Genomic DNA, 26,835 nt, shown 5'->3' with positions numbered 1-26,835 from the left:
CATTTATTCGGTCCTTCTCGTGCGCGCGCGCGCATGCGCGCGTGTGTGTTTAACGCTACTAATCTCTTTAAAATGATCATTAATTACTTTTCATACTGTAGAAAAAAAAGGGAAAATTGTATTGTACCCTAGTGTCAGAATAACAGTTGTATACAACAAATATAAATATGTCGTGAATGGCTGTGTTGCAGCTGGTCTTGCCAAATATTACTCTTTCTCTGTATTTAGACGAAATGTTTTTATTATTATTATTATTATTATTAGAGCTGCATCAGTTTATCGATTATTAAAACAATTGGCAACTATTTTAATAAACGATTAAAGGAAAAAAGTCACAATTCTCTGATTTAAGCTTCCTTAATTTGAATATTTTCTGGTTTCTTTGCTGAGACAGGAAACTAAATATCTTTAGTGTGTGGATTAAAACATAAACATCATCTTATTTTTCTTCTGCAAAACACGATTGACAATTTTTCACCATTTAACCACATTTTATGGACCCAACGACTAATCGATTAATCCTCATTCAGAACTTGCTTGAGAATTATCATTTTTGTCAGTTTATTTCAGATTTAAAGCAAAAGTTGCTAATAACTTATTTTTTAAATGTGAACAAATACTGCCAAAAAAACTTTTTTTAAATAGCCGTAAAGTTCGTAAATATATCGTGAGTAGGTGTGGGGGATTTGCAGCTGGTGTTGCTAGATATTACTATTTCCCTGTAATAGACAAAATGTATGTATTCTTATTATTAGAGCTGCAACGGTTAATTGATTAATAAATAAATCTGCAACTATTTTAAATAAGCGATTCATTTTGGAAACTGTCAAAAACATTTTTTAAATGTCATGTAGAAGTTACAGCTGTTCTTTTTTTTTCTTATAAAAATTTAATATCATATCATTTTATGTGATCGTCTTTTTATGTCTTTTTTTAATACAGATATGTAACCTGAAACCCTTGTTATTGTTGGAATGCTGATTTTAATTGTCTGTGATTTGTATATTTTTGTGAAAGCACTTTGTGAAGCTGCTTCTGAAAGGTGCTGTATAAATACAATTATTATTATTATTATGATCATGATTATTATCATTATCATGGTATTATTTTCTGTGCGGGTTCTCGGTTCTGATTGGCTGCCGGTTGCCACCTGCGGAAGCGGAAGCCGCCGTCTCCTCGGAAGGTTCCTGAAGATCCACTCTGCGGTTAGTGCCCTTATTATATTACCCCCCTGTGAATCACACAAGAAGACACACGGGGGTCGGTGGGTGTTTTATTTTAAAGAAACTAAACGCAGCGGCTGTTTCCACGACCCCGCCCCCCGTCGGCGGTGGTTAAGAGTCCGCTACTCAAGCTTACACCCTGCTAGCTTGATAGTGACGCTCGGTTGTTAGCCGGTCGTCGTCTTCCGGTCGCTCTCCGAGGTCCTGAACAAAGAAAACACGAATCGTGACTCCCGACCAGACGCGAGATTCATAAACACGTCGACGTGTAAGCTGTCGTGGCTCACACCGGTGCCCCCGTTGCTCTGTATGAGGCGTTTTAGCTCATATTTCCCACACACAGACATATTTAGCCCCAGGATGCTGCTAGCTAACTAGCTGCTAGCTTAGCCACACACAGACACATTTAGCCCCAGGATGCTGCTAGCCAGCTAGCTGCTAGCTTAGCCACACACAGACACATTTAGCCCCAGGATGCTGCTAGCTAGCTAGCTGCTAGCTCAGCCCCACACAGCTAACGCAAAGGAGGATTCTGTGCTTGTCGGAGATTATGATTATGACTTCTACCGTGTGCACACCGCCTTTGCCGGCACTCATTCCCAATTGCATACATTGCTCATCTGTCAGTGAGTGTCACGTTTAATGTCCACCGTTTCCTCCCTGCACAGCGCCAGTTGGGAGACAAGTGTGCGCAGTCGGGGCGAAGAACAGACCCGCGGGATGGATGCTCACTGATCCAGCAGCCGCAACCTCAAAAGAAGAAGGGAAAAAAAATCGTACTTTGAAAGCTCAGTCAGGCTTTGGCAAAAAAAGAAAAAGTAGGTATGAGGAGTTTGTGTGCCTGTTGTAAGGTTGTGGATCTTTCTGAGCGTGCAGCGTTGTTCACAAGGCCTCTCTGACAGATTCCCGGTGGTTCGATTCCCCTCGCCCTCCACCAGACACCATGACGTCCTCCATGCTCCGCCGACAGCTGAAGAACCTGGTCCAGAACTACTCTGAAGCTGAGGTCAAGGTACGAGATGCCAGAGTCAAGTGGTGGGACGCAGAGCCGGCCGAAGCCTATATGGGGCCCTAAGCAGAATTTCAAGATAATTATCGCAAAATAACTTAAACCCAGGACATTGTTTAAAAGATGGGTGAGAGGAATTCGGTAGTTTGGAGATATTTTACCCATTTAAAGTCCGACAAGAAGCTGAGTAGCAACTTTGTGTGATTGACATATTGTCAAATGTATATAAAAAAAAGAATCAAGCTTTCTTGTAGGACATTTCTAGTGCTCTTGGGGGGGGGCTGGTGGCCATGGGGGGCCCTAAGCAGCCGCTAAGTTCATTTATTTCTCGGGCTGGCCCTGTTTGGACAAGATTTGTGGACTGTAATCTTATTGTTTACTATTTTACATATTTTTGCCTATTGGACAGTAGACGTGTGGCATCTTTAAAAATAGTGCTGGGGTTTGGAACAATTGTCTGAGACATTCTAACTGGAGGCATGTTTAGTCGGGTAAAGGTGGGGACCCATTTTTATTTTTTGCTAAAATGCAGATCTGATCGAACACGATCAATATCACCCCAGCAGAACTGATGACTAACCACTTTTTTAGTGGCCTGATGAAAGGTGATGCCTTCAAGGAGAACATGCTGCACTGCTGCCAAACCGTCAATGACGCCACCACCACTGTACGTTTCCCCATGGCTGCGTTCAACACCGTCAGCTCTGTGACTTTGCTTCTTGTGCAGGTCAGAGAGGCGACGTCCAACGACCCGTGGGGCCCGTCCAGCACTCAGATGGCCGACATCTCCGACCTGACCTATAACGTGGTGGCCTGCAATGAGATCATGACGATGCTCTGGAAACGCCTGAAAGACGACAAGAACTGGAGACACATCCACAAGGTGAGGAACCGGGGGTGATGCTGAAGTAAATCAATGCTCACTACTTTGTTATTATTATGGATGTAATGTCATCCTTTAAATGTTAGTGTTTTTATAGAAATTGACCAATTTCAAATACTCTCATTGTCTATCTCTTACTATTATCAAGCATCATATACATGGACTAATCAATACAGCCGACTACGAGTCTTAAGTGCTGAGGCCAAATTTTTATCTTATTTGTTAAACAAACCACTTTTTTGTGCGAACCATACAGATGTTCTGTGAGAAGCAATGATGCGAAAGATCAATACAAGAGAGAGCCTCTGTAAGCAGTAACATGAGCACATTAAAGCAGAGAAATTCAAATTTCATGGGAGAATCTGCTTGGCTGTCATGTCTGAAGGGGAAGGACACTAAATAATAATAATATAATATATTTAATTTTTAAAGCGCTTTTCATGGACCCACAGCGCTGGTACAAAACAAAACAAGAAAGCAAACAGAGAAGGAAAAAAATAAGTTGAAGGGGGGGAGCTAAGGATATGCAGAGGAAAAGAGGTGGCCAAAGGTATCACCCTCCGCTGTCAATGTAATCTGCAGTGGCCAACATAAATATGTTTTATTCTATTGAGCTAGAAATAAGTTGGTTAATAAAAGGGATTGAAAACTTTGCTATCGGACGTTGGAGTGACTATGGCTGTACAGTGATATACAAAGAGTTGAAATTTATTGGATTGCTGCAACAGTAAACCGACTACTAAATTAATCGTGAACTATTTTGGATAATAATGGATTAATCGGTTCAAGTAGTTTTTATGTGGAAATAATTTCAAGTTCTTAAAAGTAAAAAATCATTTGTTTCTTTGTTCCTCTGTTACAGTAAACCGAATATCTTTGGTGTGTGGACCAAACAAAACATCAGCTTGTGGTTTTCGGAAACACGATCAACATTTTTCAACATTTTATGGGCCAAACAACTAAGCGAGAAAATAATTGAAGGATTAATCGATAATGAAAATGATCGTTAGTTGCAGCTCTAGGGTTCATCTCTGCCTAAGCAAAAGATCACATGATAACACGTATTTATGTTTGTGTTATTTAATACATGCACCGCACTACCACATGTGCTTGGATAAACCGATGTCACAAACTTTTTCAGCCATGTGCTTTTGTATTCACATATCAGTTGCACTGGTATCCACTCATAGCATGTTGTGTTTTGAAGCTTTTGCATATTGTTTTCCATTTGCTACTGACACTTAACACAAGGTTTTTTTTACCTTACTCATATTGTTCATCATGAATTTGTCTTTTGTTGTATTAGTCCCTGACACTGCTAGAGTATCTGTTGAAGACCGGTGACGATCGCGTGCTCCTGAAAATGAAAGACAGCATCTACATCGTCAAAGCCCTCACAGAGTACCGCTTTGTGGAGAAAGACGGCAAAGATCAGGTATCATTGATATTATACAAAGCACGCAGCCTTTTAGTATTAATTAAAAATGGATGTTGGCTCTAAGATATCCATGTCATCATACTTTTTTAAACCTCTAAGACCAGGTTCACAATTAGAGAATCAAAATATTTTTAATTTTTCTAATTCAAGCAAATCTGTCCCAGGGTCTAAACGTGAGAGAGAAAGCTAAGGTTGTCCTTGTTCTAATGGAGGACGATGAGAAACTAAAGGAGGAAAGAGACTTTGCAGTCAAGACCAGAGAGAAGACATCGAAAGGTGCTGCAGGTGAGACGTTCTAAAGTATCATCATCGCGATCTAAAGTATCATCATCGCGAGACACACTGTCTCTCATACAGATCTAATTCAGTTAATGGTTTTTGATCCTAACCAGCCTCGTCCTCGGATGTCGTCAAGGATCTTAGCTACAAGCCGTGCTACGTTGCTGGGGCATCAGGGCTTCCCTCCTTGGACAACATCCCCTCGGTGGCGGACTTAACTGCTGCCTTCACTGCCCGCAAAGAGGAACGGCTCCGCCAGGAAGCCGAGAAGAAAGACATGGAGAGAAGAGTGAGTAAACGCTCAGTGCGTGTGCAGCGCTCTGCTACAGCAAGTGAATGGATGTGCAACAACACTTCTCCTTTGTTCGGTATCAGCAAAGTCCATCAGGGAAACCCAAGCTGATGTATAGTGTTTATCAAAAAACTGATTCTGTAAGAGGATGGCAGAGTTTTTTGATACACTAAACCGTGCTATAGGGCTAAGAAGCGGGGGATGGTCCACCAAAAACTGATGCAAAATTTTATTCTAGACTTAAATTCTTTGACAGGAGATCGACTCCATCCTTTTCCAGAGTTGTCTTGGGTAAGACGCCGGTGTGGGGATTTTGTTGATTACCGAAAACTGTACATTGAGTACCAGGTGCAATTAAGGACTTGACTCAGATGAACCAGGTCGATTAATGATTGTTTGTCCTCGCATTACTTATTTTCTTATTGTACTATTCTAGGCTAAGATGAGTGAGGACGAGCTGCAATGGGAGGATGCGGGAAAAGGCCCCGATGCTAAAGGTGATGCTTGGGCAGGAGAAAAGGAAGAGAAGGAGGAGGTGAAACCAGACCCATGGGGAGCCTCAAAACAACCTAAAGAGGCCACAGATCCATGGGGCACACCAGCGAAAGCTGAGAAACCAGCTAACAGTGATCCTTGGGGGGCTCCATCTACACCTGAAGAAGATCAATTTGCAGCACCAAAAACTGATGAAGATCCATTTGAATCAACAAAAAACCATCCATTTGCAGTGCCAAAGAATGGAGAAGATCCTTTTGTAGCATCAAAAGACGAACCGGATCCATTCAACACCCCCAAAGACAGTTCAGATCCCTTCAGTGCACCCAAAGACAAGGAGGATCCATTTGCTGCTCCAAAAGATAAAGCAGATCCTTTTAATTCATCAAACAATGATCCATTTAATACACCCAAAGACGATCCCTTCAACGCCCCAAAAGACGATCCCTTCAACGCCCCAAAAGAAGATCCCTTCAATGCCCCAAAAGACGATCCCTTTAATGCCCCGAAAGACGATCCTTTCAACTCCCCAAAAGACGACCCCTTTAACGCCCCAAAAGATGATCCCTTCACTGCACTGGCAACAACACCCCCTAAAGAAGACCCATTTGCAGCACCAACATCCTCTAAAGACGACCCTTTCACTGCTCCCACAACGCCGCCTAAAGAAGATCCGTTCTCTGTGCCGACCAAACCTGCTCAAGGTGACCCCTTTGCTTCACCAACATCTCAACCCAAGGAGTATCCCTTCTCTGCATCATCCAACCAGACTAAAGATGACCCCTTCACTGCACCAACCACACCCCCCAAAGAGGATCCTTTCTCTGCACCATCCAAACCTACAAAAGACGAACCCTTCGCAGCATCGACAACACCCCCTAAAGAGGACCCATTTGCAAGGTCCAGTCCGCCAAAAGATGACGCCGCAGATCCCTTCAATGCTCCTACGGCGACATCACTCCAAGGAGGTGCAGATGCGTGGGGAGCTCCTGCCAGCTCACCAACTGCCACTGCGGCAGATCCCTGGGAGACACCATCAACTGCAAAGGAAACAAAGGGTGGAGATCTCTGGGGGAACAGTGCAAGCGCCACCACTCCCAATGATAATGCTGATCCATTTGAGGTTGCGTCCCAACAGGACAATGACCCATGGGGAGCCCCAGGTAAGAAGCAAACAAATAAATGCTTTCACATTTGTTCCTTGGAACTTGGAACTCAGGTTTCACTTTGTAGATTACTGTTGTGTGTCCTTCATTGAATGGAACTTGCTCAGGTCTCATAACAGAACTTTTGCGATGACTTTCTTAAGTGGTTGCGCTGTTGGAATATAGCAAGTCTTCAAGGCAGGAGTCAACAGCCACAATAAAACCGAGAACAGTAGTGAACGTGAATGAGTCTTTCACTAATTGCAAGTTTGGTCTAGGCACAAACCAGACATGAACATAGGCTGAAATATTGGTCTTATCTGTACATCACTGTTGAGCCCTTTATGAACCTGTCTGTTTTATTAATCCACTTAGCTTCAGCTCCAGCCAGTACAGATGATGCGTGGGGTTCACCTGCTCCACCCTCAGACTCCTCAACATCTGGTGACCCCTTCGGAGACGGAGCGGCTAAAGCCAATGATCCCTGGGGTGCACCGAGCAATGCAACTAGCAACACTGCAGGTAAAACACAACTTACACTCTTGTCTGAACTGAATTTTTTGTCATCCAAACATTACTCATCCATCGTGTGCTCCGCTCTGATTAAAACAACTAAATATTTGTGTTGAGCATTGAGGAGTCCCGCTGCTTAGTGCTCAGCAGAAATGGGCGACTCTAAAAAATAAACTCTGTGTCTGCCGGCATCTGTATTTTTGTATGAACATCCGTCTTTTGCACAATTTTTTTCCACTCCATTTTCTCCATTTCACTTCCATCTCTTTAATCAACCAGCGCTCTGCTAACAATCTTAATCAATTAACCTTCTCTTTCGCTTTGCCCTCTCTTCCTCCCTGACCTGTCCCTTTTTAAAGAAAATTCCTTTTAGAGTAGAACTGGACCTTTATTTTATTGTAGGAAAGCGAACGGCACAAGAGGAGGTGGTGTACAGAAAGACTGCTCTGTTCTTGGGCCCGGCCGCGGCGTCGCTGGTTGACTTGGACGATCTATTTTCTTGTAACCCCGCACAGCGCCCCCTCATCAACACGCCCGTCGGCCAGACACAAGCCGTCGGTAAGGAAAGAGAAAGCTGCTTAACTCCGGGGGGGACAAATACCATTTTCCACAAAGGCTGCTTCACGTGGAATTATTTGTGGTGCGCTTGATTCAAACGGATGCATGATCAACCTGAGAGATCTTAAACATCAATCTCCCCGTGGTGTTCCAGCCGAAATCTTCAGTCCACAGAGAAAGAGGGGTGGGGACGGTATGACTGACAAAAAATTATATTTATCGATAGGTTTGTATGGAAACGCTTATTGTGATTACCTCCTCCCCCATTGTCTTGCCGTAGTGTTTAGATGTTGTGTGTGTGTGTGTGTGTGTTTGTGTGTGTGTGTTTGTGTGTGTGTGTGTGTGTGTGTGTGTGTGTGTGTTTGTGTGTTTGTGTGTGTGTGTGTGTGTGTGTGTGTGTGTGTGTGTGTGTGTGTGTGTGTGTGTGTGTGTGTGTGTGTGTGTGTGTGTGGGTGGGTGGGTGGGTGGGTGGTTGAGAGCATTAGTTGACCTACTATACCCTGTACATATACTAGTATGCTGTATATTAACTATCAGACATATAACTCTTCTCACCCCTCTTCTCTGCTCTTTGCTGGAAATACTTCGAACTCCCCTCCTTCCCTTACATCCCTCTATACCCTCCCGTTACTTTTCCTTAATTTTCCCAGGCGCTTTCAAAGCCGGGGGCATTTCGTCTGGCCCTGCTCTCAGATCGGGGGCTGTTGCAGGACTGTCCCTTCCTAAAACATCAGCCCTACCTGCTTGTCCTTTTGGTTCCACCCGTGCACCCTCCCATGATGCACCACCTCCCTCGTTTGGAGCCGTTAATCCTTCCAGTGGCGCTCCCCTCTCTCAGCTACCATCCTATATGATGGGCTTGTCTTACTCTGGCTTCAGTTTGCTTCAGGTGGCTCCAGAAACTGGGGAAGGAAGTCCACAAGTGGGACTTCACACGAAGCGACCCGGCGGAGGAGAGGGATTGGTGCCGACTGGATATCCCGCGGGGAATCCTTTGGCAGGCCCCCCTTTGTGGGGAACAGGAATGGGTCAGTCCAGTTTCTTTGGTGGGAATCATCAAACCAGTGTGGCTCATTTGGGACGATCCACTCCGCAGGGCGCAGGTGGAATCCCAGTGCAGCCGCAGATGGTGAACAAAAACAACAATCCCTTCCTGTTCTGACAACGTGACAAATAAAACCTGTCGTGTATATATTCAAGTCTGAAAGGCTGTTTGATGAAGCATGACACAGTGTAGTTTCTGCCCTGTTAAAGTATTTACTTCATCATTACCATTTATTAGCCATAAGATCACAGATTGCATTAATTAGTACCTCACAAAAGTTCAACATTCAACACACGACTTTTTGTGAGTTTGATCTTGATTTTCAGTAGATGAATTTCAAAGCTCAGATGTCAGATGATGATAGTAAAATAGTTCCGATGAATCCCTTCTTGAAACCAGACTAATATGCAATAAAACAACTTACTTGACTTTTAAATTAAGTTGGTCTAAATATTTGCAGCCAGGGACCAAAATCAGTACTTAACAATAATGAGCTGCTTTGTCAGACCTGCACCGAAGTCCGGATATTGTCCGGAGTAGTTGTTTGTGAGGACGCAAAGTGTTGCCCTTGACATTTTCCGAAAAATGTCCGTATAATATTAGAGCGAGCCCGTGTGAGAATACAGCAGGAAAAAATCTCAGCGAGCGAGTGGACGTGTTGATGACTGTAAACCAAGACTCTGCTTTCCGCAGCAGAGTCATCATCACTGTCATCGTGTGTGTACTTATTATTGGAATCAAACCAATTGGATCAGCAATTAATTTTTTAATTTTTACAAGTCTAGGAAACGGAATGTAAGCATCCGTCCATTCAGTGTGTGTTCATGTAAATAGTGGAAGATAAACCTTGAAATATACTGTACATGAGAGTGTTACAATCACGAGTAACTATTTATTGATTATTTATAGCTTGATTATTCATTGATGTGGCAAATGGCGTCCGATGAAGACAAAAGTTCAGATTGACTCTTGGTCACAGCGTCGCAGGAATCGGATCCGGTCGACGGCTGACTGTATCTGGTAACGTGTGATGTCGAGCGTGATCCGCTTTACTCTAATTGGCTGTTGAAACAGCGCGTCATCCAATCCACTCGGTAACCAATGGTGGCTTTATTTCTCCTGTTTAGGTTTGTAGAAGCAGAAATTTATTATTGTCCGATGTTTAGCTGAACATCTCAACCTGCATGATGTCCGAGCAGAACCCCCTCCTCCTCCTCCGTAAGCAAACGTGTGCGTGCGCGTGTGTGTGTGTGTGTGTTACGTTATCTGGTGTGAGAGTGATCAATGAAATATTCCAACATGCCTGTACATGAAGGTAAATATTAAAAAAAAAAAAAAGGCTCCACTTTATGTAGCAGGATTAACGGTAGTTTACGTGATCAGACACCAACAGTGACTTTGAAGAGGTCACACATTTGTTGGCATCATTTATGTCCTTTTAATGTGAACTGGTGGGAAAACAGACCAAAATACTTTAAATGTTTTTTGTTTGTTTGATTCAGGAGAAAATGAAGAAGAAAAAACTTGTCCATAACACACTTATAATTTCTCAAATTTACTTTTGTATGAAATGGAATTTATTTTGCCCTGTATTCAAATGTAAAGTTGTGTTGTTAAACTGTGATGGTATACAGTACATTTGAGAAATAAAATGACACAATAAGTGACGCAATTGTTTGGTCTCTTATCGCCCCTATTTTAGATTTTTTTCTCCCTTTTTTTAATGTATAATCTGTATTTTTTTTTTACCTAATTTAACCTGTAAAGAAGTTGCCCGCTGTTGCCACTAGAGGGCCATAACTACTCACCTTTATTCACCATATTCCAGTCACATCATATATAAAACTTCATGTATGATGAGTGGATGCCTCTGCTATTTGCATATTGAAAGCAAAATATATCCTGACAAGCAGCACAATGATTTAGTTAGGAAACAAAATCCTGCCACAGTGCTTTAAAGAAATGTTGACATACTTTGTGTTGCTATCGAGTGGCAGCCCACCGTGTCGTCGCCCATTGATTAGTGAGCTGCCGTTTTGACCGGCGCCGTCTTGGGTTTTTTTGAAAGCTAAAGTTTTTTGGAGGGATATGGGGGCTGGGGCCTGACTGAGAGCTCGAGGACATTGCATGTCCACCTACACCTGCGACCTGCAGTAATTGGACGGTACCAGCTGTCAGTATAACGCCCCCATATCTTACTGACCTCCTCTCACCCTAACCGACCCCACGGTCCCTCAGATCCACCTCTGCCGGCCTCCTCTCCACCCACAAAACCAACCTCCCCAGTTTTGGGGACCGAGCCTTCTCGAGGGCAGCTCCCAGGCTGTGGAACTCCATCCCCTAAGAGATCTGCGACTCCGACTCACCCACCACCTTTCAGTCACGCCTTCCAAACCCGTCTTGTCTCCTCTGCCTATCCCATTTTGTGGAATTGTAGGTTCGCCTTTGGTGGAGGTTTGCGCTCTTCATTCATTCATCACCTGATTCATGCCGAGTCAGTTGAGGCCATTACAGAATTTGTCAGGAAGCGGAGACGATGTAGGATTGACAGCTGAGCCGGATCTGTGTCTCCCCATTCATAGAGCGAGAGAGAGAGAGCTTAGAGTCTAAAAGCAGAGAGCGGGGAGATTTGGGAATTGGACAGTTCATCAGTGTGTGTTACATCAGGACATGATGGGCAGTTGAGTCCTTGTGCTACCTTTTTTTCTTCTTCTTTTTTAACCAAAGCTCAGTGCAGTCGCGACTTTTTCCTGCTGATCTGAACGTGTTGTGACGTTTCGCCGTCCGCACCATCTTTGTTTCAGATCCCTAATTATGGAAAGCCAGGACAGAAAGAAGCGCAAAACACGTCAATTGGCAAAAGAGCATAACATAACACGATAGTCAAGAACATTTTGACATTCTGTTCATCAAGATATTTAGATGTTCAAACGGGACATTATCCATGGCCATCGATAGGTTGGAATCCATTTGTTAGTGGTGTGAATTGTTTTGGGGAGATGGTTTCGGACTTGGACCAATTACAGGAAGGTGAGTCAGCGAGCTGTCATAGAAGAAGAAAGTGAACTGGAAACGAAGAGTAAACTGGAGCAGCGGTAGCACCAGGGCAGAGGAGGAGAGGGAGGGTTTCACTGCAATTGCGACGAAACGATAAAAAGCCAACTTGTAAAAAAACTTGTCGGGGGCTGTTGCAGACCTGTCGAAACGTGTAACTTAAGGACGGCAGAGCTGGAAGGGAGAGTCAAGTAAAGGGAAATATAGGTGATAGCGACATGTAAAGTTCTTTAGTGCCACTCGCAACATGAAAACGTGAAACCAGAACTAACCAGATCAGATGTTACAATGTAACAAAAGCCCAAGCGTTATTCTGGACCTTGGTCCAGACTTTAAAGTGTGAAAATCTACTTTAAAAAATTTAAAACACGCTACGGAGCTGAAGGTTTCCAACGATGAGTGGACACTGGTGCGTTAGAAAATAGTTTGAAAAACATGGAAAGATCTGAATTTCATACGAAAGCACTGATTTGTGCAGCTTCTACTGTCTTGTCTCCGTTTGTTTGATTTGCGTGAATCTCTTCACCGGTTTGTGTTAAGAAGGGCTGAAGTTCTCAGCAGCAGCCTTTCACCACGAGACGCTCATCATCTGTTCCATACCATCCCGTCAAAGCAATCACCATATAGAAGCGGAGGTCAGGAGGGTGACGAGCGAGCGGGGGAGACCAGATGAAGAAAAGGAGAGAGAGAGAGAATGCGAGGATGGATGAACAGTATAGGGAGCGAAGGGGAGGGAAAGGAACAGATGGGACTTGTGAGGATTAGAAGGAAAAATCTGGGTGGTTTTCTTTTCTGATGGAAAACTCGCCCAAAGACGCAGGACGAGGGAGTGATGAGGGAGCGCAGAGGGAAGGTGAGGGAGACGGAGCTCCACGTCGGAGGAGAGGTGAGGAAAACGCCCCGACGACGCCCAAACATGGTGAGTTGTCACTTTTGTGTTTCTGTCGACTCAAGTGGGAGCGGATCAACAGCCGGGCGCCCACCGCAGCTGGATTTGCCCAATCGCACGCACGAGGGCTCAAGACTCTTCATCTTGATTTTCTGTCACAGAGGATTAACCAAAGTGTTTCACATTTATTAGTTGTGAAGCTGTAAACGTGTTTTAGTCTCTGTGGACAAAAAAACCTGAAGTGAATCGAAACCAACGTTCTGCTCTGAAGATAGATTGAGTTGGTGTCTCGAAGCTCTTTGACTGAATCAGTTCATCGTTAAGCCTCAGATGTTGATTACACACACACACACACACACACTCGACACACGTGCTGCGCTTTGACGTCAAGCAGAACAATAACTTCACCGTTTGGATGATAGATTCACACCATGAGCTGATTTTAAGGACGGAATTAATCCTCAACGATCACGTCGTAAGAAGTTATGACTGAAGTGAAAAAAAAATATTTTACACGAGTGAGTGGGAGAAGGGGGGGGTGGGGTTCATCATTCAGAACATCTGTTAAAATCCCTCAAACCTCATTGACCTGCCGGTGTGTCAGTCAAACTAAATTCAAGCAGGAATCTCAAAGTTTCCAAATTCACTACCTATGTTGGGGTTCATCATCAATATGTTTCGTATTGTGCTCTTTGAGATTCTGTGGCGTGTCGACACAGTTTTACAAGTGATGGTTATTGATTTTAGGAATCACTCGGTCAGAACTGAATTCATCAATTGTCTCTAAAAGAAGCATCACCAAAAGATGAACCAAAGAACGATACTTTTGCTCTGGTGAAGCCATTTAAAACATTTTTTTTTATTATTTATCAATCAATAGTAACTTGGATTTGTGTAGCGCCATAAATCAATAAATAAAACAAACCAAGGACAGAAACTAAACGAGAGTAACAGTCCGTTCATCTGCCGTTCATCAGGAGGATCTCAACACCAATTGGATTTCATAACATCGCTTCACGCGAATATTTCACCCGAGTTGAAATATTTTAACTCAAGCGAGTTATTCATGTCGCGCCCAGCGCCAGTGATACCACATCTGGTCTCGCGTCATCTTTGTGTTTGATCTTGTTGTGCGAAAAAATTGCGTCACTTTCGGTACGAACGAGCCAGGGGCGTCATTGACATCGCCGGGCGCGACTGCCGCAAAATTTGCTAGACTTCACATGTAATCTAATCGCCCAGGAAAATTCTTGGGGCGTCTGGTGTGAACGCGTCTTTGTGCAATGAAGTTCTCATGGAAGAGAGTCCAGAGGGTGGGGGGCTGCCGCACTGAAATCATTTAAAAATGGCACCTGGCAGGATTAATGCACAACACAGATTACTTGAACACTGTTGACTCGACTCAGTCTCTCCTGACGACGCTTAATCCAGATGTTTGTCTCTTGTCCCACCTCGTCTTAGGTGTTCCTCCAGACAAAGACAGCGCGAGCGTCAGTGGGCATTAATCTCATCCACCTAACTCTGCAGGATTAACACAGATTACCAGGCCTGACCAAGGGGGTATAGGCCCTGAGACTCTGGACTAATCAATCCTTGGCGAACTCAATCCCCATCCCGGAGAGGTGGAGGGTGGAGGGGGAAGGGGGGGACAGGTTGAAGAACGGGATGTGCCCTGAGTACGCGACCGATTAGTCGCACAATCCGCAAGGAGAAGATTTAGACGTTTATCTCCGTCGGAGAGGACACAATCAGAGACGGACAACAGGTGTGAGTTGTGATGGGGTAGAGTGGCGGCTTCGCGAGAGGGAATGTGCGGAGTCCAATGTCTCGCCTGGCTCGTGCTCTAGCACCAGGAAGACGGACGGAAGAGGGAAGGTCGCAAATTGAATTCTCCTGAACTAGTCAGGCCGGAGTTGGTGCTGCAACCTCTGGCCTGAACATCTGTCTCTTTTTCTTTCTTACTCACTGGAAGTGATTAAATCCCCCACCACTCCACTGTCCTCTGAACCCCCCCCCCCCCCCCCCCCCCCCCCCCCCCCCCCCCCCGCTCATCGACTGTTTGTCTTCCTTAAGCCCCGCCCTCTTCCTCCATCTCTCCACCCAACCGCTTTTTTTCCCATCTTCCCCTCTGACCTTTGTTCTACTTCTCAAACATCCCTTATCCCCTTTCCTCGCTCCTACCATCCTCCATGAATCAATCTCCATCACCACAACAACCTTTCACGCCCGACGTGTGATCAGCTCGCTGGACTCCTTGCGTCACAGAAACCCTCTCGCTCCTGTGATCCTAGATCCTAGATCCTAGCCAATTTTCCGAAGCCGCGGCGCGCTCCTCTCCATCGTCGTCGTCGCCTTCCGTCTGGAGAGGCAGCCATGCTGGAGAGCATGTCCAGACGCAACCGCTCCCTGCTGTCCCTGTCCCTCACTTCTCTGGCGCTCACCCTGTCCGTCTTGGCGTTCTGCACCTCCTACTGGATCGAGGGAACGCACAAGGTGGTGAAGCCGCTCTGCCTGTCGCCCGTCAAGATGAAGAACTGCGGGCAGAACAACAGCCAACCGTACACCACAGGTGAGGGCGGGAAGCACTGTGCACAAAGATAGGCTGTTCGTAAAAGCACGAATCACAACTCCTGCACGGCTCCCCCTGGTGTACGTTTGCAGACTGACATGCCTCCATTTTTTCTGCCCCCACAACATGTTTGTCATTTTCTCTTGTTATAACATCACCTCAGAATAAAGCACTTACAACACAACAGTTTAAGGCAAACAAATAAAAGGTCTAATACACTATTATCTAAAAGGATATTATTAAAAATTGATGTTTCCTTATATTGGATGTGATTTATTTTCAAGGTAAAGCCTATATTTCAGTTTTTAGTACTATTAATATTTGGTTCCCAGAGCTGAACAAAGTCTTTCCAGCCCGGTACAATCAGAGAACTCCCTTACCCGTGTTCTAAGTGATGGATTATCAATACTCACGATCCCTACGTAATGAAATTAAATTTAATAAACCTACAAATCACTGACAAATAGGCCCCGATTTGGTAATTATCTTCCGTCAAAAGACATCTTGTTGTCTGGGTTAAACAATTTGATTTAAAAAAGAACTTGTAACTTTGAATTGGACTTTTATCAATTTATGATCAATTATAGATGAATTGAAAGTGAACAGGAGCTTTTGCAGAAGAGGTAGGAAGCTAAACATCTTGTGTGTGTGTATACAGGATTTTTATGTCATGAACAATATTTTCTTGCACCCCACATTCAAGCCTTTTACACTTGACTGGCAGAGATTCACATAATCCCGGCTTTGTTGCTAATCTCAGAACTGTGTATCTGCAGCTGCATGTTATCTGGACGCCCTAACCCCGTGTCTTCATCTCTGAGCACCAAACCCATTTGTTTCCATGTACTGTTCAATTTCCACGACATGGAAAAGACGCAAATTACCCACAGAGCAGCGTTTCAGGCCTGGATTGTGTTACACGCTGTGACCTGCAGGAGATTTGTGTCAGAGTTTCTTGGCACATTGGCCATGAAATGATCCCACGCACAATGTGGTGTTCATTGAAGAATACAGTTCGTCACTAAATGTCCTTTTGCAGCATTGTAGCCGCCATTCTCTAAACCTTTTCAATGCTCTTCGTCCCACCTGTCCCTCCATTCAGAGGCCCCCACCCCGGACCCCAAGAACCCGACGCCTAATGTGACACTTTCGCCGCTGCAGAAGGAGGAGCTGGCCAGGATAAGGAGGAAGCAGATGGCCAACGCCGTCCAATACATCTGGGAGACGGGCGAGGACAAGTACATGTTGCGATACTTCCACACCGGCTTCTGGCTCTCGTGTGAGAAGCACAATGAAGGTTGGTCGTCAAGAAAGATAACTGAGTTTGCTCCGGAAGACTCAGTGGGTGTCCGGGAATGTTATCACTTCCTGTCCGTTGGTTGGTTGGTTGGTTTGTCAGCAGGATTACGCAAAAACTACCAAACGGATTTTCACAGAACTTGGTGGGCCAAGAAAGAAGCCATTACATTTTCTTTAACATTGCGTTTTTCTGACATTTTCCCCAAGGAATTATTCATGGATCCTGCTGAAAATAAATCAGGCATATTAAGGGGACCGATATCTCTGACTGTTGGGACTTGAGTGACATTCTAGAATCTTATTTCAAGACTTCCGGAGCTTCTTTGCAGCTTCTTTTTTTCCCTCTTCCGCCATGAAGCGTATGTCAAAAATAATAAAATTCCTGGATATGCCCGTTATTCGTTTGGTCATGGAAATGAGTTCAGTAGTTTTTGAGTAATACTGCTGACAGACAGACAAACAAACAAAAGGCTATGAAAACATAACCTGACCCATAACCCTTTAAAATCAGCCAAAGTTACACAAAAAGATATTTGATTTATAGATACAACACTGAAACTGCTTCAGTGGCTGTTCGGACCAAACGAAACACTGGTCGACTGAATTTCAAAAAGTTGTCAAATGTTTGCTTTTAATTTCTGTGTAACTATTGTGTGTTAGTCAACATGGATGATCTACAGTTAAGCCTCCCCCTAAACTCTCACTAAGGAGTATAATTTGTACAAGCCTGGATTATTGTTGCCACAGGCCAGTAAAAAGTCCATCACTGGTTTAGATTCAATTTAAAAGTTATGTTGCTGTAAATTAACTCTTTTATATTTTTATATATATATATTTCTTCTGGCTTGATACACCACCAAAAGACATTCTTTAAAAAAAAAAAAAAGGGAAAGCTGTTCCCAAAAACCTGAAAAGCACAGATGACCTTAAGCATGCAGCAAACAAAAAGTAATCACTGGCTTTTATTCTTCCACTAAAAGACTCTGTGATTGTGTTGATAGTCGGCGGCTCAAAGCAGATTGACCTGAAATCACAGAATTACGAATTTGAAAGGGATTATCAAAAACCAACATATTGCATTTGCCAAAGTAACACTCAGATCTGTGGTTGACAGTTGATATTCAGAACAATTTACAAAATATTGCAGATTCAACAAAGCTCAAAGATAAAGCTGAAGAATCTCTCTACTCCAGAATTCCTACGATGACCTGATGAAGCCCGTTTTGTCCCCGTCAGGATCTCAGTCGGTTAAAACCTGTTGATGTGATTGTTCTTTCAGGTGAGGATCAGGAGGAGAAGTGTCGCAGCTTCATTGAGCTGACGCCGGGAGAAACTCAAGGTTGGGCTATTTAAAAAAAAAAAAATATTACAGTTACACTTAGTTGCACAAGGATAAATCACTTACTCCATTTTTCCCGCAATTTCTTATTTCTGCCGCTGCTTCCAGGCGTCCTCTGGCTCTCCGTCATCAGTGAGTTCATGTACATCGGTCTTCTGGCCATGGGCTTCCTGCTGATGTGGGTGGAATCGATTTGCCTCTGTGCCAAGAGGGAGATGAACGCCCTGAAGATCAACGCCTACGCCGCCATGTGCACCGTCCTCTCGGGTGAGAACAGGGGACACTTTCTGTTGTGTGGTACTGAAAAGCGTTCCTCTTTAACTTGTTTGATCTCGACTTTAGCAAACGTTTAAATTTCCCCGTTTTCTTCCCCCGTCAGGTTTGATGGGGATGGTAGCTCACATGATGTACACCACAGTGTTTCAGATGACCGTCAGCATCGGACCCAAAGACTGGAGGCCACAGACCTGGGACTACGGATGGTCGTTTGCGTGAGTTTTGTTTCTGTTAGCTAATCAGTTAAATTTGATTTGAGCTATGGTGACACCAAATTTAAGAGGGTAATATTTTATAAAAATCAATTAATTTCAAATGGACAAAGTAATTGCACATATGTTTCCCATTTGCGTGTTTTCCTGCGTAGGGTAGAGTGTCCCATTTATTTTGAAGATCAAGGGGCAGGGGTTATCTACCCCTTCAAACAGCCCTTCAAACGTAGGGACGTTGGATGCCGACTTCAGGTGGAGTGGAAAGGAGGGGTAGGGCCAAGTGGGGAGAAATGGGACGGACCCTTACTATGCTGGGCCACTTTTCCTTTAAAAAACAGGTTGTATTTAGCCTGGTGGTCCGACAAAACGGCCAAACTCTTTCCTCCCTATACCCCACAGCATGGCGTGGCTGTCGTTCAGCTGCTGCATGGCAGCCGCCGTGGCCACGCTCAACTCCTACACCAAGACGCTCATCGAGATGAAGCACCGAGCCCGGATGAGGCTGGAGGAGGCCCGAGCCGTCGTCCGCGCCCCCTCCTATGAGGAGGTTGTGCGAGCCGGCGGCGGAGGGGTTTACTCCGTCAGCCAGCTGATTCAGCTCGGCCAGCAGGGGGCGCTCATGGACCCCCTGTGGCCCAGAGGAGTGGGACCAGCTGTCGGACCTCTTACGTGTGGAGCGGGCGGAGCACTGCTCGTTGGTGGAGGAGGAATTGGAGTCGGTGGAATGGGAATGCCAGGAGTTGGAGTTGGAGGTGTGGGAATGGCAGGAGTTGGCGTGGGAGGAATGGGTATGGCAGGAGTTGGAGTGGGAGGAATGATGGCCATGGGAGGAGTCGGAGGAATGGAACTTGGTGGACGTGGGGTTGGAATGGGAGTGGGAGCAGTAGGAGGAGTTGGGGGAATGGGTGTGGGAACAGTGGGAGGAATGGGAGGAGTTGGAGTGGGAAGGCTGGGGGACCCTCATGGTGTGGTGGTGGTGGAGGGATGCGGGATCGAAGGATGTGAAGACTGTGAACGGGAGATGGACGAGATAGATTACGCTCTGCATGAGGAGAGAGAGGACTCACTCTGCTAAGATTTTGGAGCTCTGTGATAATTATCGTGTCAGAACTGGATCACGTAACATCTGACTGAAACTCCGCTCCAAGACTACAAGACTTGAACACACACCACACCTACCTTTGTGTATATAACGTTTTTAATTTAGTAAGGGACAGAGGGACTGAAAAACAAACTCAGCAAACAGTCACACTAACAAGTTATCAGAGAATTGTCTATGTATAGATGCCGAGAAACATTATTATGCCATTGTTGTTGTGTTTCTGGCCACCTGATGAATGTAAGCCCTGTATTCACTTTCCTTTTCAGCTCCAAGTTTGGTCTCCACCAGCAGAAAAATCTGTTTGTTTGAGCTTGTTTGATTTCAGATAGTGATATAAGCCTTTTTCATTGTGGAAGCAGTGAGGCTCTACAGTCCGTGTGCTGCTGAAGAACAAAAACAACTGGCTAAAAGACGCTAAAAGCAGCAGAGTTGGGTGTTGATTCTCTTCAGGTTCAGCGATACTGGTGTCGCAGCTCCACTCACGACTTTGCAGCTGAAGTCGTCGACATGAACATACAATAGCTTACCGAAGCTTTGAAACATATACTCTTGGACATGTTTAAAATATCCAACTGTGCCAGATTCCACCCAGTTGCACTTTTGATGTTTTTAAACTTAATTCCCAATGATATTTTTTAGAACAATGCGAGCAGAGTTAAAAGTAAGAATGAAAGATCACAGCAACAGAGAGATTTGGACGTTAAGACAGATGCTTTCAAATGCTGGACAGAAGATTATGTCAATAATCTCCCCAGTCAGGGGAATAAGACTGAAAGGGGAGAAAGAGAAAAGAGAGAGATTGACATAGTATAGGCAGTGAGGCAGAGATAAACGGGGTTGCCGGGCCACAGAGCTGTATGTGGAGAGTGATTAAAAATGTAAATTACGAGGTTGAATTATACAAGAGTTTATGTAAGATGAGCCTCTTGCACCACATGAGTTTGCCTTTGTTCTGTAAAAGCTGTCCGGTTTAGTTTTTTTTTAATTTGGAGGGAACCATGTGTACTAAAAAAAACATATATAGCCGATGTCTCCCAGAATGTGGAGTTTGAAAGTAAATTAAGTTTTCTTCATTATGAAATGATGTTAATCTTTCATACTTTAATACTACACCTTGTGTAACTTAAACAACGCGGCTAATGTGAAACAGGACAGTTGTGAACATCTGGAGGTTTTGTGATGAATAAAGAGTTTCTGCTCTTATTTTCAAAGATTTTTTTTTTTTTTTCAGAAAACGCTAAATATAATGAAGAAATAAATGAAATGTTTACTTCAGGATCTTGTTACATCTTTGACCATCTCAAACCCGTCAATGTAGATACGTTTAAAGGAAACAGGAGAGTAGATAGTAGTCGAGCTATTCTCGTAGATTTGCTCTTCTTCTATAACCGCAATATAAATAACAAAGGTGAATAGAATTTCATTATGATGCTGAGATAGTGGTGAACCCGTGTCCTGGTCACTCTGGATAATCCACAGACCTCAAGGAAAACAGGGGAAATTGTTCCTCATCAAAACTATTCCCAGTGGGGATTGTGGATTATCCTGTGGATAAGAGTTTGAGTTTTCCCAAATGGAATTTATCTGTTTTTCTTCAGCAGTAATGGAACTACAGTTAAGATAATCTGTGCCATAGTTTTGTTCATCAACTCATTTGTGCTTGAGCAACAGACTGAGACATTTAAACTACTGGTGCCAACATGGAGGAGGAGGGGCTTATGACCTATACTGCAGCCATCAAATATCTTGATCACCAGGGGGCGATCAAGATATTTTGGCTGATGTCGTCCATCTTTATTTACAGTGTATGTTAAAAAAAAATGAAAAAAGGAGAGAAGACTTCTGGCAGCTCAGGTTTTATTAAAATGTTATGGTTTTGATTTACTGAATTTAATTGCGAGGGAAAAATCCAGGACCAACACCTTCATCACTTTACTAGAACAACAAAAGTGTACAAGTGAGCCACGAGGATGAATAGAGACACAAAGTTATACAATAATCATGTACATGCACTAAGGGTTTTTTAAAAAAAAAACATCACAGGGTAAAATGAGAAAACTACAGACTCCAACATATTCCACTGTAATGATACTTTAACTAATGCACATGTACATCTTATGATATTGAAATAGCTGAAACACGCCTTCGCAATTCACGTTTCTTCAGAAATGTAAACTAAATACTGACACTTTCTGACTCTCGCAGTTCCAGTGAAGAAACTAATCCCAGCAGAAAACTTTAATTTATAGAAAGTGTCAATTAGGCCACACATTTATGAGGGAACATTGCCGTCTACCTCGTGGCGGTAGACAGACAATGGTCAACTAGGATTTCCTGTGAAACTTTGACATATAGAAATGGTTGTTATGGTAACTGCAATCTCAAGTAACCCGGGGGCAAACTCTCCCGATCAGAAAACTTGTATTGGTGTCAACTGAAATTAAAGCCTGCAGGAGACTTTGTGTCACCACTTCATTTGAGGCGAAGGGACGATGGCGTCGCACCTTTCCCCAAATGTTCACATTTTGTGGTGCTTTCAGGTGTCGTTGCATTAGCAGAATGAGAGGGTGAAGTGGAAAAGACTGGGAATGGAGGGAGATGGGAATGGAGAGTGAATCTGTTTGATGGAACAGTTACTTTAAAGGCTCGTACTGAATCAACCGAAGGGCGACGTCATTGTCCAACACTCCCTTGACGAACTCCCCTTCTGCCACTCGGTCTGGATGAGGAAAAGAAGAAAATGATGTTAAAGGGAGACACATTCTGCTCATATTCAGGTTCATCATTTTAATCTGGGTTATTACTTGAAAAGGTTCACATGCTCTAATGTTCTGTGAACGCATCAGTTTCCTCAGACTGTCCATCCCTGCAGCTCCTCTTTCACAGCCTCTGTCTGAAACGTTTGGTTTACGCTCCTGTCTCTTTAAGGCCCCTCCCTCCCAATGAAGCCCAGTCTGCTCTGATTGGCCAACGGCCACGTCAAGGGCGTGCAAGACTAGCCGGCAGACGTGCCTTATGCACTTCTGTAACATGGGGATGTCACCATGTTTTGGTCGGAACCAAACGTCGGTCCTCTGGTCCGGACCATGGCCCGAGGAATCTTTCGCAGCTGCAATTTTGGTTCGTACCAAACAAGGCGGGAGTGGAAGCGTCCCTCAGATGTGAGATTTAGATTTGTCCAACTGTAACTAATGGGCGGTGGGGCGTAGATTGGTTTACTCAATCCAGTGGACGGAGCAAAGTCAAGTCTACAAGTCTGTTTATGTTCATGTCTCCATTTCATCTCACCGTTGTCGCCCTTGTCAAAGAACTTCCAGAGTTTTTCCGCGCGCTTCTCAGCTGTGTTTTCGTCGTCAGGCAGCTTAGCCAGCTCATCTTTAGGAATCAGCTTGAAAATCGCCTGTTGGGGGAAAATGAAACACAGAGGAAAAAAAAAATGTATTTTACATACACACACATTCACGCCCTCATTATTTGCCGCTGTCTCCTGTACGATAGCTGAAATTAATATGAATTCTACGACCACAAATTCCACTTTGGTGCCTTTAGACCGAGCGCCGCCATCACTCCCAAATCCGTCTTTAATCTCAACCACTTCGACACGTCAGTGATCTGATCACGTGTCTGTTGAAAAAAACAGCAACAAACTGCTGCAGTGCCTCCGATTCACCGACCGCCCGCCTCTTTGCTCTCTCTTGTTCTGTGATTATATGAGCGCTAATCTTTTGAATTAAAATGTGCTATGTGCTAGAAATAGACCTGCAGGGCATGAAAGGATTTGAGAGCACCTGTAAAAAAAGAAAATTAAGTATTTTGAATTTGTTCTCATTGAGTGTTTTGGTGGCGTCAACACTTTGCAACAGTAACTTCAATGTGACTTGCTGGAGCACCAATGAAGCGCATCACTATCCAAAGCATTTCACATTTCCACAGATACAATCTTTCATATGCCAAAAACTGAGACGGATTGGCAGTGCTGTGAGAAGACAAAACTACTGGCTCACATTTCACTGACAAGTGCGAGGCTTAAAGAGAGGATTACTGAAAGACAAAAGCCAGATTGTTAAATCTGTGTCTTATTCAGAGTCAGAATGAAGAAATATTTCTTTCAATATATTCTAATCGTAGCCTCATATTGTTTTTAGCAGTTTACATTCAAGAAAGTTAAAAATAATTCTGCCTGTACAGTTATTCATAAAAAAGTGTCTTTGCCAGATCTTTGAAATGTATATTCTGTCACATGTTCTCTTTGATTTGATATCTATCCTCCTCTTTTCACTGCGAAAGCCATCTGGCGGTTCATGCCTAAACAATCATGTTATTCTCCATACTCCAAGTTATTTAAAGAAGAATAAAGCGTTTAGTCAAATATCAACCCCTGCTAATGTAGACTCACTTGTCAATACATTACCTGGCCTCCAGCACTATGTTGTGAAAAGTACTCTGTGGTTCTAACTGGTAAAAGACGCAGAATTCGTGCTGACGCAAGTGACTCCTTTGTGCTTGATGCTGGGAAAAATGTGGAACGTTTCCATCGCAGCCCGTTTTTTCAAGAACTCACCGTGCAGATTTCCTTGACCTCTGACTTGGTGATGTATCCGTTCTTGTCCACGTCAAACAGGGAGAAGGCCCACTCCAGTTTCCTCGTGGTCTTCCCTGTTGACGTCATATGAAGGGCGATGATGTACTCCTTGAAGTCCAGCATGCCATCGTCGTTTGTGTCGAAGGAGCGGAAGACGTGTTGGGCGTACGTGTTGGCTTCGCTCTCTGGGAAGAACTTACTGTAGATGCTCTGGAACTCCTCTCTCGTGATGCGCCCTGTTGGACACTGCTTCTTGAAGTTTTCGTACCACTGCACAAGCTCAGTCTCCGAGAACTTGGTGTTGAGCTTCAGGTCCTCCAGGATCTCCTTTGACACCGCGCCGCTCTTGCTGTTACCCATTGTCGCTGGCGTTGGTAAAGTTTTAGAGCTCTATGAGAGTGTGGATTTGTGACCCTTCTGCTCTTTTGGGGCTATTAATGCACAACTTTCACCCGGGGAATTGCCTCCTCTACTTTATCAGAAGGGGTAAACAGAGGATTTTCCGGGAGTATCGCTGCAGAATCCTTCTTGATCCAGGTCCTGGCTTTGCCCACAGAGAAGCAAGTGCTGTGAAAAAGAGCAGAAGCTTCTTGGTAAGCTCATTAAGCCAATCAGCCACCAGTAATACCAGCAAGAGTTGTCACGGTCACGGCTCAACCAAGGTCGAAGATGAAGCGCTTTCTTTTTTCAGCTTTTAAGTTGTGGCGCTTCATATGGTTTTGGCCGTTTGCTATTTTAAAATAAGCAGCAAAAAGCGTTGTAATTGGCTCTGGACAGATGGAGACAACGTCAGGTATGATTACCCTGCAGTCAGTGGCATCTTCCACAGAGACTCGAGGGGATGGTGATCACGTCACAGTAGATTGGTTCCATAAGTGATTCAAGAATGTTACGTGAACTATTTTGACAAAAAATTATGTGTGATGCCATCGTCTTCTAACAATCCATCACTGAAGATAATAAGATGACACCAAAAAAAAAAGTATCCTCCAAGTTTTTTTCAGAATGAATTCTAGAACATTCAAATGTCGTGGCTTTTTTCGAGCAGGATGCCGCATTGGTTGAAGAAAACTGACACATATCTATAATTTCACATGTCTGATTAAGTATCGACCATCATCCACACGGCTCAGGGTCTTAAAGCAGTTCAAGTTCAACTTAAAGGGCGATGGCAAAACCAGGCCAATGTCCTTAAAGATAAACGTGGCAATTCAAAAAAAAAATCCACTTCGTTATCCCGACAGACAAACAGTAACATCACTACTCTTACATTACCAGAAATATTACACAGTAGACAACAGCACAGTTGTCAGAATATAACTGAAGAGATTACAAATGTAAAAAGAAATTTGTCTTGCGAAAGCCATTTAATAAATATTGTTTAACAAATGTTAACTCTTCTTTGTTATTTTCTATGGTTGAATTGTTGCTGACAGGCTCCACACTGATAAAAAATTGGGGGGGGGAATCATTAATTTTGTTTCTTATTTATCTCAATGCATCTCAGCAGAAAACTATTTTTTTTTACTATAGAGAAAGCTGATATTTATTTTCATCATGAAGATTTTGTAAGTTGTGAGTCATATCACAACAGATTAGTAAATTGCAGTCAATCTCTGGTGGATAAAGAAGAAACAAAAACAAAATACTAATAATAAACTAATGCTACTCTCTCTTCAACTTGACATTAATATTTCACTAAAGTTTCACCTTAAGGTAAATATTACGAACAATTTGATATGACCAGAGTTTTAAGAAGTTGATATTCCGTTGGCGTCCGGTCGGTGTGGTTTTCTTACCTGTGTGAGCAGCGGAGGAGTCCGAGACAAACAGTGACGCTCGCTCCGTCGGCAGCAGAAGAAATCAGCCTCCGCCCGGCGAGATAAGTCAATTAAAGTGGATCACCCTGAATCGGAGCCATGGCAACACCCATTTGAACTCCTGAGCTGCTGATGCTGCGGCTTTTTTGGGGGGGTAAGTTTGTTAAGTCACATTTATTTTGAAGGTGTTGTCTTTTCATTGCAATGAATTACAGCTGTCTTGTGATGAATCAAACCCACATTGTAATTGCGCAATTATGAGGTAATATGCATTGAGAGTAAAGGTGTGTTCATGAATTATTCGCGCTGCTAGATTACATACAAAGTTAATGCAAAGACGCGGCGAGACACTTATTTCACGTAACTATACTAATAATTAAAATACTATGATAATGCAAAGAAGGAAAATTCGCTTCCCTATTGACCGGGTGAAGAAGGCGAGGGATTCCTGTCGGACTTGTTCACATTCAACGCTTGTTTATGTGTGTGTGTGTGCAGAGGAGGGAAGAATGGGCGAACGTTCGTGTAATTCGCCCAAATGAGGCGAAGAAGAGCAAATGTTCCAGCGACCACACTCAGTTACTGGCGCGACTAAACTGAATTCGCCGGTGTGGGCGCACCTTCACAGCTAAGATGGAGTTACACGGGGTTAAAGGTCGGCTGGACCACATGGGTGCCATGCAGTTTGTGTCCTCCGCCACCTGAGACCTTTCACGCAGGTCAAGACTTATCCGGATGGCGAGTCGCTGTGCGGCGTTAGACGGGATCTAAATGCTCTTAGCCGAGTTTTGACTATTGATCCACCATCTGCTC

At 43.9% G+C, this 26,835-nt stretch overlaps 2 protein-coding genes across 12 annotated transcripts; one reads left to right on the top strand and one right to left on the bottom strand.

Annotated features, from left to right (window-relative positions):
- The first annotated feature begins 1,048 nt into the window (after nucleotides 1-1,048).
- On the top strand, nucleotides 1,049-20,902 carry LOC118292255 (germ cell-specific gene 1-like protein). 11 transcript variants are annotated; one of them, XM_035621024.2, is made up of 11 exons: nucleotides 1,049-1,205; nucleotides 1,892-2,041; nucleotides 2,126-2,235; nucleotides 2,960-3,115; nucleotides 4,422-4,550; nucleotides 4,718-4,838; nucleotides 4,946-5,121; nucleotides 5,561-6,782; nucleotides 7,140-7,286; nucleotides 7,680-7,835; nucleotides 8,486-10,547. In XM_035621024.2, exons 2-11 carry the CDS (start codon nucleotides 1,948-1,950, stop codon nucleotides 8,995-8,997), a joined length of 2,823 nt encoding a protein of 940 aa, XP_035476917.2. In that variant the 5' UTR covers nucleotides 1,049-1,205; nucleotides 1,892-1,947; the 3' UTR covers nucleotides 8,998-10,547. The 11 variants fall into 11 exon arrangements, with proteins under 11 accessions (XP_035476917.2, XP_035476921.2, XP_035476923.2 ...); XM_035621028.2 differs by having other exon boundaries at nucleotides 1,892-2,045; XM_035621030.2 differs by having other exon boundaries at nucleotides 7,793-7,835; nucleotides 8,486-8,699.
- Nucleotides 20,903-21,460: 558 nt separating this feature from the next.
- On the bottom strand, nucleotides 21,461-26,068 carry LOC118292269 (recoverin). The gene is made up of 4 exons (XM_035621064.2): nucleotides 26,002-26,068; nucleotides 24,182-24,769; nucleotides 22,909-23,020; nucleotides 21,461-22,339 (listed from the first exon to the last, which is right to left on the bottom strand). The coding sequence occupies exons 2-4, from the start codon at nucleotides 24,560-24,562 to the stop codon at nucleotides 22,254-22,256; spliced, it is 579 nt and encodes a 192-aa protein (XP_035476957.1). The 5' UTR covers nucleotides 24,563-24,769; nucleotides 26,002-26,068; the 3' UTR covers nucleotides 21,461-22,253.
- Between the last annotated feature and the right edge of the window lie 767 nt (nucleotides 26,069-26,835).

The sequence above is a fragment of the Scophthalmus maximus genome, chromosome 22 (genome assembly GCF_022379125.1).
Source record: "Scophthalmus maximus strain ysfricsl-2021 chromosome 22, ASM2237912v1, whole genome shotgun sequence".
Classification (NCBI taxonomy): Eukaryota; Metazoa; Chordata; class Actinopteri; order Pleuronectiformes; family Scophthalmidae; genus Scophthalmus; species Scophthalmus maximus.
This window is presented reverse-complemented; position numbering and strand designations above follow the sequence as displayed.

Excerpts from the sequence above, each read along its gene's own strand:
- LOC118292255 (XM_035621024.2), top strand. The coding sequence starts at position 1,948 with ATGCTCACTGATCCAGCAGCCGCAACCTCAAAAGAAGAAGGGAAAAAA. Across the intron at positions 2,042-2,125 it reads CTTTGGCAAAAAAAGAAAAA|ATTCCCGGTGGTTCGATTCC; the intron begins GTAGGTATGAGG and ends CCTCTCTGACAG. Across the intron at positions 7,287-7,679 it reads TGCAACTAGCAACACTGCAG|GAAAGCGAACGGCACAAGAG; the intron begins GTAAAACACAAC and ends ATTTTATTGTAG.
- LOC118292269 (XM_035621064.2), bottom strand. The coding sequence starts at position 24,562 with ATGGGTAACAGCAAGAGCGGCGCGGTGTCAAAGGAGATCCTGGAGGAC. Across the intron at positions 23,021-24,181 it reads AGGTCAAGGAAATCTGCACG|GCGATTTTCAAGCTGATTCC; the intron begins GTGAGTTCTTGA and ends TTCCCCCAACAG. Across the intron at positions 22,340-22,908 it reads CTTTGACAAGGGCGACAACG|ACCGAGTGGCAGAAGGGGAG; the intron begins GTGAGATGAAAT and ends TTCCTCATCCAG.